At 40.2% G+C, this 13,931-nt stretch overlaps 1 protein-coding gene across 1 annotated transcript in view; it reads right to left on the reverse strand.

Moving 5' to 3' along the window:
- TNS3 (tensin 3) overlaps nt 1-13,931 on the reverse strand; it is a 263,074-nt gene that overhangs the window by 141,598 nt on the left and 107,545 nt on the right. Inside the window, exon 4 of the mRNA XM_074145629.1 lies at nt 8,962-9,000. Within this exon, the coding sequence (XP_074001730.1) occupies nt 8,962-9,000 (39 nt within the window). The remainder of the gene's footprint in view (nt 1-8,961; nt 9,001-13,931) is intronic.

The following is a 13,931-nucleotide window of genomic DNA, read 5'->3' on the forward strand; positions in this document are numbered from 1 at the left end:
TAGGCAAGGAAGGAGAGGCAGTGGGGTGGTTTTGAATGCCTAGAACTTAACAATGTGAATGACAGTGTTGAGTGTTTATGGGTAAGAATATAAGAAGTTCCACCTAAACATGAGGAGGAACTTCTTTACTTTGAGGGTGGCAGAGCACTGGAAGAGGCTGCCCAGGGAGGTGGTGGGGTCTCCTTCTCTGGAGACATTCCAAACCCACCTGGACACGTTCCTGCGCAACCTGCTCTGGGCGGACCTGCTTTGGCAGGGGGGTTGGACTAGATGATCTCCAGAGGTCCCTTCCAACCCATAGCGTTCTGTGATTCTATGAAGCCCCTCCTGACGTGTGCTGTGTTCTCTCACTCTGCTAGAAGCAACAGCTCTCCACCGTACCACAAAGAGGGAGCACAAGAGCGTGAGAAGCAAAGGGCCTACCACAACTGTCTCAGCAGGATCACACTGATCCCTTTTTCTTCTGACTTAAGGGGAAGAGTGCTGAAATAAGTCGTGGTGAAAAAAACATCTCAAGCAAATATATGTGTTTATATTTACATGTTTGTATACACACACACATATATATACACACACACAGAGGTTAAGCAGATGGCCAGCATCTAACCCCTTTCTTTCAAAACTGGTCCACCTAAGGACTCAAGTCTCCACGTGCTCCCAGCACGGCTTTAAAATGGTTCCCCTTGAGCCAAATACTGCTAACTCCTGCTGCTTATTCATCAACACCATGATTAAAATTACAAATAAAACTCTTCAGTGGCTAACTACTGTGGTACACCTATTTGAGATGTGGAAGATCCAAGTTCAAGTCCCTGACTGGACATAAATGAAGAGGGGCTTTGAAAGTCTATTCTAATATCCAAGCTAAAGATCTTAACCAAGACTATCAGCCACATCTCAAATTTCTAAAGGTTTTAGTGAAAGCTTGACATTTCTTCTTGAAACTTTGTCCTTACTTTCTACATTGGTATGGGGTGACCACTCTAAGACATAGCTTTGCTGATTACAAATCCTCCTGTCTTTAATTCCTAAAAGAGAAAAAGGAAAAGAGATGGCAAAGAAGCCAGACTGACATAAGTCTATGGGACATCCAGGTGAAAAAAAGTAAAGCAAACAGAAAATTCTAACCAGAATAGCTAAATTTACTGATACTGATCTTACAAACTCCGTAACAAAACTGCGAAAACCCTCCCCCTCCCTCCTTCCCTACTTCTACTGGGACATCAATCATATTCACTGCATGGATGATGTTTCCAGCTATTGAGTTCTCTCCCACTGTCTCTCCCAGTCAGAGGACACGGTGATTTAGGCAAAAGACCTGCTACCTCACATGGAAGACATCACTGCACGTTACAGTATCTCATCACACCTCATTTTGGGGGTGTTTTTTCCTAATACTACCTGTAAAAGGAAAAGAAACACTACTATTCTGCATGGGGAAATTGTGACCTATATTGAGAGAATTACTTTCCCAGTGTAAAACTAGAAATTAGAGAGAATAGGAGATTAGACATCTCTCACATGTCATTAGCCCCATGCGCATCCATTATACTTTGACCCAAAATAAGGTACTGATCATTGTGATGACAGTGCATTATAGCTAACGTGCAACAGTTGTGCACCTCATCAATCATCATATTTCAAGAATATCAAACATAGCAAAACTTTCTTGTCTGCAGCCTCCCATAAAATCAGCTCAAGGGAAATTAGACTCTCATGGTTAGAAATAAAACCCACTTTCATATGGAGCAAGGAAAAATCATTAAAAAAAAAACCTGTCCCACCTCCCCGCTCCTGCCATCACAGAAGAAAACCATCACAGATTCCTGCTAATGGCTCCCTAAAAAAGCCTCTCTGAAGGAAAAGAAATATCAAAACAGTAAAGCAAAAAAGATAAAATGACACTGTTACTTCAAAAAAGAAAGTTATACTTCTTTTAGTAATTACAAACAAGGAACACACATCAGCCCTTAAATGAATGCAAGAGGAGATGCTCTGCCACTTCCATTCATTCAAGACAGACAGTTTATCCACCTTTGTTAACATCTTTTTCTCATTTGAATCCCACTTTAAAGGCACCCAAAACCCAATGAACTCTAGCTTCCCTCCCTCCCGTCCCCAGATTTACCAGGGAGTGCTGTGACATTTCTCCAAGAAACACACTTGAGCTTCAACCTCTCCAGCATTTAATGACATTAAGTGAGAAGAATCAAAAGCAAGTTCATACCTAACACGTCTGCCACACACACTTTGTTACTTACACACAAGTACTACATTTCTGAGCCAGTGTGAAAAACATTAACCTAAAGCAAATTAAACCACCATTATTTCATAGAATGGTTTGGGTTGGAAAGGACCTTACAGATCCAGTTCCAACCCCTGCTATGGGCAGGGTGGTCTGGAGCACCTCCCCTATGAGGACAGGCTGAGAGGGCTGTGGTTGTTCAGCCTGGAGAAGAGAAGGCTCCAGGGAGACCTCATAGCAGCCTTCCAATATCTGAAGGGAGCTACAGGAAAAGCAGAGAGGGACTCCTTCATGGAGAGTATAGCGATAGCACAAGGGGTGACTGTTTTAAACTGAAAGAGAGTAGATTTAGATTAGATATTAGGAAGAAATTCTTCACTGTGAGGGTGGTGAGACACCGGAACAGGTTGCCCAGACAAGTTCTGGGTGCCCCATCCCTTGAAGTGTTCGAGCCCAGGCTGAATAGGGCATTTTGACACGGCATTGAACTAAAACTGAATGGGATGCCAGGGACTGATGATTAGTTAAGCAATGAGCAAACATGATCCACCATTATATGTCAGACAAAAAATCAGAATTTAATCTAAGGAATCACATTTGCTTCACAGCTCTGTCTGAAGACAGAGGTCCACATGGATACCTGTGCTTATTACAATGAATACTCACTATAGGAAAAGCTGATTTTTAAATTAACAGTAAAGGATTTTTTTCCTTTGGAAAGGCAGGCAGCAGTCCTTCATGACACTGTAATACTTAGTGCTACATAATTATTTTTTTTAAACACTTTGGCTGGCAGACATTTTATAGAGATGGGATTGGTATTGTTCTTTCCTTTTACACATTCCACAGTCTATGAAAAAAATGCTTTCTCAGCAAACTAAAAGCACGATCACAAGGGACATAAGATCTGTCACTCTCAGGATAAGTTATGAAAGAACAGAAAATTATGCGGAAAAGCAGAAGAAACCTACCCTGGAGCGTGTATTTCCCTTTTCCAGTGTGAGCTGTCAAGCAGAATCTATGCAAGCCCATTTGCTGTTTAGTGAAGTCAAACATACATGAAAAGCTTCTCTGCCAACTGAAAACTAGTGATACCGAGGAGTCTGAAATATGGCTAATTTCCCCTTAGATAAAAGAAAGCTGAGACAGCAGAAAGAAGCAGGCTATACCTTGCAAGAACATCACACTGCTGGATGTGGCTGCTGCAGTAAATAGTGTCACATTTCTGCCCCACAACAGTACCACACTGGGTGGAAAGGAGTCAACTTGGGAGAAAATAAACAAACAAGCAGGCAAATCCATCTCTGGAAACTACCAAAGCTTTCCCTCTCATTGATCCCTTAATTTTGCAGATCGTTTTTGTTCAAAGAAAGTCAGATTTTCATTTCATTTTGGATGAACACCAGGGACTGAACACAGTGCATTATAACGAAACTTCATATTTAAACTTTCATTAACCCTTAAACTTTCATTAAATTCTCTAATTTTCCTAGAAACAAAAGTAAGTCCTCCCTCCTGGCAAATGTAATGACTGGCTTTTGAATTTAGTATACACTGCACAGCTCAAATCAGGATCACTGTATTTCATTAATTTGGAGGAGTCCATATTAATGTGTCCATACTCACGTGTCCATATTCACTCAGTTTGATTCTCTGTTCTCTTTTATGGCTAAGTCAGAGATACTTATGAACAAGGCACTAACTGCACCTTAAAATAGCATTTTTGAACCTCTACTCCAAACACCTGTGGGGTCCATGGCCTTACTCTGGTAAGCACTTGGAACATAAAAAACAAACCCCATAGAAATGAATTACATAGAGGCACACATCAACCCCTGTCTGGGGATCCACAAATCCAAAAAAGTTTGAAAAATAATTGAGTCAAGTGTTTCAACTCAGGCAGCAGCTCACAGGTTTTGTCAAGAAGGTGTCTCATCAGCCCATGCTTCTGCTATCTATGGCACTGGGGGAGTGAGGCACTAACAAACCAAGAAATCAAGAAAAGTAGAAATATTGTTGATGAAGCTGGGGAAAAAAAAGGAAAGAGAGAAAAGAGTGCAGCTCAAAGTTTAATGAAGCAAAACTGAGTAGCAAGAAAGGGCCAGCTTTAAAAAAAAGTGGTGGCAGGGGGGGATTCAAGGCACCTTTGCTTCCTCATCTGTTCAGGAAAGCTGTATGAACCAGAAGCAGAGAAACATCAGCTCCATAAAGGCTTCTCCAAAGCCCAAAGATTTCTTCACGTGGAAACACAGGAACTATGGCTCTGTGGATGGTGACAAAGCAGGAATTGAACAGGCAAATATAAACTGCTGGTAGATATTCCCACCCTTTGCAAACAAACTAGCAACAGCACAGCCCTGCCGTGTTTCTCTTCCCATGACGTGCAGGCAGGTTCCCGAGACAGGCAGCCACAGACGCAGCACTCCCTGCCAGAACCGCTCCGGTGAGACTGAGGAAAGGAGGCAGGGAAGATCACAGCAATGGGGAGATCTGGCAGACTTTTACCTCCGCCAAATCATGCTTGCTGTGTGTGTATAATACTTGCTTTTTATGCATTTCACAGGTCCTGTGAGCTACAGTTTGGATATGGCAAATAAGGAAAAACTAAGTCCTTGTAAATAACAGAGTTGGGTATTTTCCTAGGTTTCTGAAAGATTTCCATGCTATTCCTTGAAAGAAGAAAGAAAAAAGGAAAACCCAGAAATTATTTAGCTGTAAGTCACAGAAATTTATTACAGATCAAACCCACTTGATGCAATTTTCCAGCAAAGCTTTTACCAATATAAGCTGGAAACCAAAATCGTAGCTGTCAGAGGGAAATCGTGGTGTGTGTCAGTTCCTAATTCAGCTCAGTCACTGTCACCATCCTCCAGGGTATTTGGAGGTAATACGTGATTAATCCAAGTTAACAATCTTATGTCTTCTAGTGCTGAGGCCCCACTTAAATTGAAACTGGAGAATACAATCCTTCATCTACATGCTCAGGCCTTCCCAACAGCACAAACAGTAATTCAACCTGAGATTTCTCAAAGAAATCTCTTGCAGGCTCACATTAAAAACAGATGGACTGTGCTCCATGGGAACAACAAACCGCTTTATTTTTTTTCTGGGAAGATGTGTTTAAAAAGTTAATGAATGCAGTAAGGATAAAAATACACATTGTCGTATCTACTAATCTTTCTCAGCCAAAGCATCTGGGGAGGATTGCATTCACCAGGCACCATTTAAAAAAGGAATGAGACCGTTTCTTTTGCTAAAAAGGACTCATGTTCTTTCAAACACTGTTACAGTACTGAGTTTTCTTAAGGTTTTCTGTTCTCTTCCTCTTCCCCATATATACTTGGGGTTTTGTTTTTGTTTTTCTTTGTATCATAATATATTTTCACAAAAATTCACTTTTAGTTTCTTCTGAGAAAATGTTGGCAATAGGCTGGATACATGAAGGTATGCGTTAACTACCATAGATTTCAAGACAAAATGAGATAAGCAATTAGCATGAGGGCTTTGTGACCCCACCACTCATTTCTTCATCAATTTTTTCCAAGGTATTCTCACACTCCTTTAAAAAAACAAATGAAAAAACACACACATCCCTCAAAAAAAGCCAAAAATCTGACCTACATAAAAAAAGCCCCTTTTCCCCCACCATTAGTTTTGATCTGTTACTCCAACCAATGGGGTAATTTTAAGGTAAGAATCCATGTATGGTAAGAGGTTCATGCCTTTATGCTTCATTTCATAACCTCAAGAAATTTGTGTGTCATTTTTGCTCCCCCGCCGCCATGGGAGGGGCCTCTGAGACATTAAGATTTCATTTCCTTTATTCTTTTCAAAGATGCACTATCATGAAGCATGGGGAAAAAAATCAGTGAAGGAGACAAACTTACTGCCCCCTTGAAGCCTCTTAAACTGTCCTAGAATCTCAAAAATAATATCCTTCCCTCGATTTTACTTTTATTTTTATCTTATCAAAGTAACAGATGAAGTGAAAAGTATTTGGAGCTTTAAGGCTAGGGCATAAACCTTCTTGTCTTTTTGCACCACTAGAGCAAGAGACTTGTTTAAGAAAAATGTGCGCACTCGTAAGCAATTTTTTTTTTAATTAAAAATACTGATTTTAAAAAATAAGATCAACTGAGTATTTGTCAGTCTTTCAAAATAAGATTCAACAATTCCAGAAAAGGCTGTTTAAACAGACCTTGTCACATTTGATTTTTATCAAATTTTAGGAGAACTGTTATATAGCCTAAGTCAGGTCTTAGAATAAAAAAAAAAAAAACAAACAAACCAATGACCATGGCACCTTTTTTCCCCCCACTTTTTTGCCCTTTTTTAAAATCTTTAGGTCATGCTATACGTCTTGCAATGAAAGCCCATTGCCACAAACAACCTATTGCCTCTTCATATAATAAAATTAAGTGCACCAAACATTTGACTTAACAGAGCTGGACTAACATCATGCCCCTTTCTCCGGCCAGATAAACGTGTATGACAACATTAGGTAGTATTAGAACACTTAACAGCAGCTGGTTTATATTTTAGCACCTGAAACTCCTAACAGCTGCACTCGGTTGATATATGAGGGTCCTGATGTTATTACAAAGCTTCTCATGGCTCATGAGAAATTGGAAGAAAGGGCTTATTTGGAAACAGATTATCTAAGCTGAAAATAATCAATGAAACCCACATTCTTAAAAAAAAAGAGGATCTGTGAGTTTCATCAGGCTTCAACAGTATTCCAACAAACATGCCACTGAAAGTTTAACTACAGTTCTCGCTAGAAGCCACATTTGGGAGAGCAATACAGGCAACCATTACATTGGCTAAATATATGTAGCACTAATTTAGAGCAGGCGTATGCATGGTTTATTATGTGAGAACTAAAACGTTGGAATTCCTTGGCTGGAATGAACAGGGACAAATCCATGGTTCAGCAGCAAATTGCAAAGCAACAAAGTTTTGGTTAATTTGGACAGAGTACTGCCCTCCCTATTATCTAAAGATCTGAACTGCTTATTCTTGATGTTCTCAAAATTTTACACTCAAATTAGTTGTAAAAAGAAGTTGCTTACGCTAATATGGTCACAGGTTATCCTCCTTCAGAACAAAAGAACTAAACGAGTAAAATCTATTTGTGCACAAGGCAGACTCCTAATCTAAAAATGTCACATTTCTCATCAAAAGCAAATCACATTGTTCAGTCTCACTCCCAGTAATAAGAACATACCGCACAATATGTACTGAAAATACCTCACCTACAGCTTTCCCTGCAAAAAATCTAAATATAATTCCACCCTTTCTTCTGCCTAAAACTAGTAAACATTTTATTCGGGGACTGAACAGACCTCTGGCTACATCCCTGCTAGTAAACTAAAACAGGTTATGCCACTTTTGCCATCCATACTGTTCAACTATCCGCAGGTCACGGAGTCACTTGGGCCCAGATCATCAGCATATTCACAGTTCACATAAACCAACTTCAACCATGAACAGTAATGACTGGGAGCACATGCCGCAGGTTCCTCTATGTTTAAAATTGTTACTGAATCCCAATGACAAATTTTCCATGTCAAATTCAATATTCAGGTTGTGTGCACAACAAAAAAAAACAGTAACTGTGGTTGCCAGTATAAATCTAATACTGTGAACTGCAGACATAAGAAAGGGTTTCTTTTCTATTTATAATTTTAGCAGTAATGCCGTACAGGATCCTCAGACTCTGACATGGGTTAATTCATAAAATTGCTGGGTCAAAATTAGGAGAGACCTCCTGTGAGTCACATTCCTCATAATACCATGAATCACTGATTTAGGTTTCCAGTCTTTCTTTTAAAGGATAGTAATTAAGAAAAGCACAAACCAACACTTCCATAGCATCTTTTTACTTCTGCGGTTCATAATAGGTAAGTACCAATACCTGTATTTTTCCAGCAGGGAAATCAAGACACAGAAATATGCCAAGTGACTTGGCCACTTCACATAGCAAGGCAGAAGTGAGATGTAGGATTCTTAATTGCTGTGGCTGCATCACATACTTACAATGCACAGAGTTCTTGGCTGACACTTGGGCATCAGCTGTTGGCTGATCAGTCCCAGTAATGACACTAGCAGGCGGCAGTGCTGGTTCAGTAACTGTTACACTCCACCCTCTAGGCACCATTCATATTACCTTTGGAGCTAAAATAACCAAATCCAGTCATGCAAGCCAAAAAAGTTTTATCATTTTCCTATTCTGAATAAGCTAACTTGCTCTCTTCCACCATCAACAAAAAATAACAGGCCCCAACCGAATCATCCACTACTTGTACTTTCAAGCTCACACGAGACATTGGTATGTTGAAACAATTAATGTCTTTTTTTTACTTTTTATTTAAAGCACACAAACAAAAGCAGATAATGTAATATGGACAACTGCACATGGTTGCTGCATCACAGGCAGGTTGTTCAGTCCAGTTTAAGATGAATCCTAAACAGCAGAAAACATTTCACCCAGTTAATCCTCAGCCTTGCAAAACGCTCAATAAAACCACTAGATTCCTGTATGTGACAGGACACAGTAACAAGCTCCAGGAATAGCTCCTTGATTTGCCAAGGCCTCACAGGGGAAAGGTGATGGCACAGTACTGAAGTAACAAGAGATTGTAAGAGGCTACAGGAATAACCTAACCTATAACCTAATAAAACCTGATGGTATCAGTAGTGCCAAAAATACTTACCGGTTTGTAGTTGCTTGGAAAAAAGCAGGGTGTCACCACCTGGAATTAAAAATAATAAAATAAGGAAAAAAAGATACTTCCTTTGGAAATGATCCAATCCAGTTGGCTGAGCTCTCTCAAACACTGTGAAATCCAGGCAGAGTCAAAGGGGCACCAACCAGACCAGGTGCAGAATCCGAGTGTCCACAGCTGCTCCCAGCTGCAGCAGCTTTTCCCCACCTCCTCCCCCCTCCTCAATACTTTGCAGAATATCTGATATTCTATTATCATCTCGGTTTTAGTTAATAGAAAAGCATTCCGCTTTTCAAGTAACCTAGAACTTCAGCGGTTCCCAATACCCTATCCTTGGTCTGGATTTTATGGGTTACCACATGAGCAGAGCAAGCAGAAAACATATTCCATGGATTCACACAGCTTCAGAGACCTGGCTCCAAGTTAAGAGGCTTCCTATGGAGAGCATGTTCTGTAGACATCACACCAAAAAAACCCCAACCAACCTTGTTTAAATAGTCAAAATCAAAACACACAAAAAAGCCAGGAAAAGCATGACTAACTTGGATTATGTGATGATCTAGGGAAAAGCAAGTGTTAGCTTCTTCCTACAGTCCCATACCGCAGGCACCCTCAGACCTCACACAGTCAACAGACTGTGGTTCATCGATTTAAGCCACTGAGCTGAGCTTCAGTAATAGTCATCAGGTACCTTCACCTTAACAAGTACCTTGAGGTTAACCCCTGTGAAAATTGTTTCATTTAATGTGTCCGCCTTCACAGTTAGGGCTCCCCAGGACAGACTTGCCTCTCGGCCAGCAGAGCAGTTTCTGCACCAGAAACTCCACAGCGGCACCTGGACTACAAACGTGGAACATTCCCTTGGGAGCTACCGGTGAACTCAAGTCACGGTATACAGAGCGGGTCACTGAGCACAAGGGGCGTGATGTCTCATTTATAATCCTTAGAATAATAACAATAAGATGCGGTCCGTGCAACAGAGCAAGCTTGTTCTTACGAACAAAAAGAAACATCAGTCCTGTAGGCAGCATGGACAATGGGACAGAACTGACTACACCACCACAACCACGCTGGTCTTAACTCTCAGGATCAGCTTTTAACCACCAGCATGGAAGGGATGGGCATTTCCCTCCATAACCGCCTGTGAAAAAGACGTATCTCTGATTCTTAAATCACAAAGTACTTATAAAAAATAAAAAGTAGCACATTGACTTTCAACTCCTAGCCTCCTCACAACCTCCGCACTATCCCTAAAGAAAACAGGACAGATACGAGCCCTTGAGGTTTGTCTACTGCACCCTCTGACTCCTCAGTGGGTTTACAAGTCCAAAGTCTTAGCCAGCTGCATTTCTGCAGCTCATTTCATGACTGACACTCATGATTCACTAGTCTATCCAACTGAACACCCATACTAAACGTGTGGAAGATGTTAACTAAGCTGTCATGAGAGCAATTCTGCTGCTGAAAGCAAAGACAACATCTGCGTCTGTGACCTCTTGCCTGACACAGCATATAAAACTTCACATGCCACCTTCAATTACAACCACCGATTCTCCTTCCAAGCCAAAGTGGCAAACCACCAGGCAGAGCAGGAAGAAACAAAGCCATGTGCACCCTGCACCACATACCATGCACGTTAAGTATCATCTCTCCCTTCCCTCCACTGTTAAAAACCCTCAAGGAATCCTGCTTCTCCTTTCCCCTTGGCTAACCAAAACACAACTCTGCTGTAACCTTCTCAATAATTACAAATAACTCCTAAGAAAAAGAAAAATCCCCGTTAGTCTAACACAACTGCACTGGGGACATCCACTGGAACAGAACTTCACAGCAGAGAATTACGGACCTTGTCTGGTGTGGCACTTTATTCAGGCAACTCAGACTCAAGGCTGTAAGAAGATGAGAGCTAACATTACAGGTAACGCTTGATTTTTTTCTTCTCTGAGCTTCACTCTGCCTACAACGGCTATACATAGCAACCTGAATTTACAGATAGGCTCCATCTTTCCCTCGTTGTGTGTCTTCAGCACCTTCTTTTCACAAAGATGACCACTCACGTTGGATGGCACTGTTGCAGGGCTACCAGAGTCACATAATACCCTTTTTGGTATACACAGCAATCCCTTTGCCCTTGCACACTGCCACTTACCACTACACGGAACTGTCACTAAACTGCAGAGCACTCAAAATGCATCACACAGCCAAGGACTTGGATGCACTGCTACTGCTCTGGCAGAGCGTTGGACTAGATGATCTCCAGAGGTCCCTTCCAACCCCACAGCATTCTGAGATTCTGTTTTCGAGCTACAAAATTCAATTAATTGAATCACCAAGGTGCACCGACTATTTTTTCTTCTGACTCCATATACACATATAATATATTTCTTTGAAGCAAAATAGTCTAGATATCTAAGCATCTGAACTTCAGTTCTCATGAGCAGTTGCAGCAAATTCTTCCACTGTTAATCCAGACACAGGTTAAAAGCAAAAGAACTGACATGTTCACAGGTAACAGAAAGGCTATCACAAGTTCTAGACAACCTAAGCTAAGGATACGTGAGTGGCTCCAACTCTGTCTCCTGGTTTGCAAAGGTCCGAGACGTGCTCAAAAAAATTATTTAGAGAAAAAGTATAGAGCTAGAAAGCAAGATTGCGGGACTTCAACCCATTATCAATGCAGAGATAGAAAATGGAGTACGTCTCATTCATTGCTTTAAAAGGTTACACACACTGTGTACCAACCGTACAAAACAATGCATTTCAGAAATACTTTTCTGATCCCCCAACTGAAGCTACAGCTGATCTTAAAAAAAGACATTTGCAATCACCTGCTTTTTCAGCTTTTAATAGTATCTTTATTCTTATGAGAAATATACTGGATATGCATCAGTGCAATATTTCACAGTTCCACACAACCAAGGTGCATTTAGCTTCTGTATTTCTGTGAATTCACATTCACATATTAACAAGCAATACCAAAATATGGGACTGCCTTTTCTGATTTACAAAAATAGTTATGTCTTCCATGCCCCATGCATACACACACATGCAAATAGACACATTAGCCTACCCACAAATAACCAAGCAAATATTTGAAAGAAGAACTACCTGTTCTGGCATACACAGGTAACATGGAAACACTCTCCTGGTGTGATACTTCCTGAATAGAGCCTTAGTTTCAGAAAGATTTAAAATAATTACTCTGATGAAGAATTCTGACTCCAGTGAATCTGCAGGTAATTTTCCTTGATATGACTTAACACCAGTCACATCAGTTAATGAGTAACCAACCGACATTAGATAAATGTTAACTCAAACAGGAAAAAATGTCAACAAATGGCAGGATATCTGGCACTAAGGAAATAAAATCTGTCCCCACTTGTTGTAACAGAGACAGAACAGTGCCCCCCACCGTTGCAGAACAGGTCATTTGCTAGAATATCTGGAATTTATAATTCAATGCTTTTTTTTTCATTCCTAAATGCATCTTTCATTTTTATCTTCCTTTTTATTTTCTTTTTGCAAGAAGTAGGTGATCTTTCAGAGGAAGAACCATCTTCAAAGAATGGGCCCGATATTACCAAAGGTACACTTCGAAGTCCAAATGTCAAACACTATCATATTGCTTTTGCAAAAGCAATTTAACCATTTGGCTATAATGAATCACTTTCTTCCAAGGTACAGTTTTGTCAAGTAAGAAATGCTGGCATGCCTGCAACAGCTTATGTGTAACACACAGGATGTGTAGGTGGAGGATTGTTCATCAAACACATAATGTGACCTGCTAAAAAATCCGTTCATTCTAGTTCACTACTAATCATGTTACAATATTTATGAGAAAGGGTGAAAAGAGCAGCCAAATGAAGTCACTGATATCCTCTGCAAAGCGATCATGCCACTGTAAAGCCACTGTAAAGTTACAGTGATGTTAGGAGACCTTGTGACTGTTGCACAAATAAATGTCAGGAGCCCAACTGGTAAGCCCATAGAAATATTTAATATGTGTCTTTATATATACACACACTTATCTATTTATTTAAATCTACAGCTTTGGAGTTAAGTCTTGAAAACAAGAAACTTCTCTGCTTATTTTCTTCTTTTGACATGCCTGTCAGTTACCATCCCCCTTCTCCAACCCACCCCCAAAACACTCAGATCATAAACCCCCTTACTCAGTAAGGAGACAAACAGACTGAAGGACGCTGAGTGCAGTGTATCTTCAAATAAATCTGTGCTCTCAAAGATACAGCTTGTAACATGACAAAATTAAAAATGTAAATCCAAATTCTAGAACACAAAGGGATGTTACTGGGATATTAACTTCAGATTAGAAACCTACAAGAGTAATACACAACTTTTATTTTTATTTGAAATAGAACATCTCCAGTTGTGTGATATTAGTATCTACCTGCAACTTTTGTCCTGGACACACCAAGTACCCTCAGCACTCCGTGCCAGATGAACAACTCTAAAGCGTGCCCAAAATCCACTGAATTTTCCTCTTCAAATTAAACATTTTTGCAAACTGAACAAGCACTCTGCAGTCACTACAATATTTAATAAACAACACATAATCGTGTTCCCAAAAAGAAAAAAAAGAGAATAGATACAGTAAAATCAGCACTGAGATTCGGTGCACCTATACACCATTTCCACTCTCCCTTCAGAACAATTTTTTTTGCCCTATGGAAACAACCCTCCTACTTGATTAGTGTAAGGCAGTTTTGAAGTTAAGTTTAGAAGAAACAAACAAAAAAATTGTATTGTAAGTCGCAAAGACAACTGCAGTTGAGAAACTGTTAATGGGCTTGGCTCATGACTGTCAATAAAATACAAATATTTACTCCCATATAATGCTATCACACAGCAAGCAAAAGCCAAGTAACACCAGAAAAGCTTCCTCACACATTACATTTTTTCCCTCACCTACTTCTGTGATAAAGTTGCTACAGGGAAAG

This window comes from Numenius arquata, chromosome 3 (assembly GCF_964106895.1).
Source record: "Numenius arquata chromosome 3, bNumArq3.hap1.1, whole genome shotgun sequence".
In the NCBI taxonomy this organism is placed as follows: domain Eukaryota; kingdom Metazoa; phylum Chordata; class Aves; order Charadriiformes; family Scolopacidae; genus Numenius; species Numenius arquata.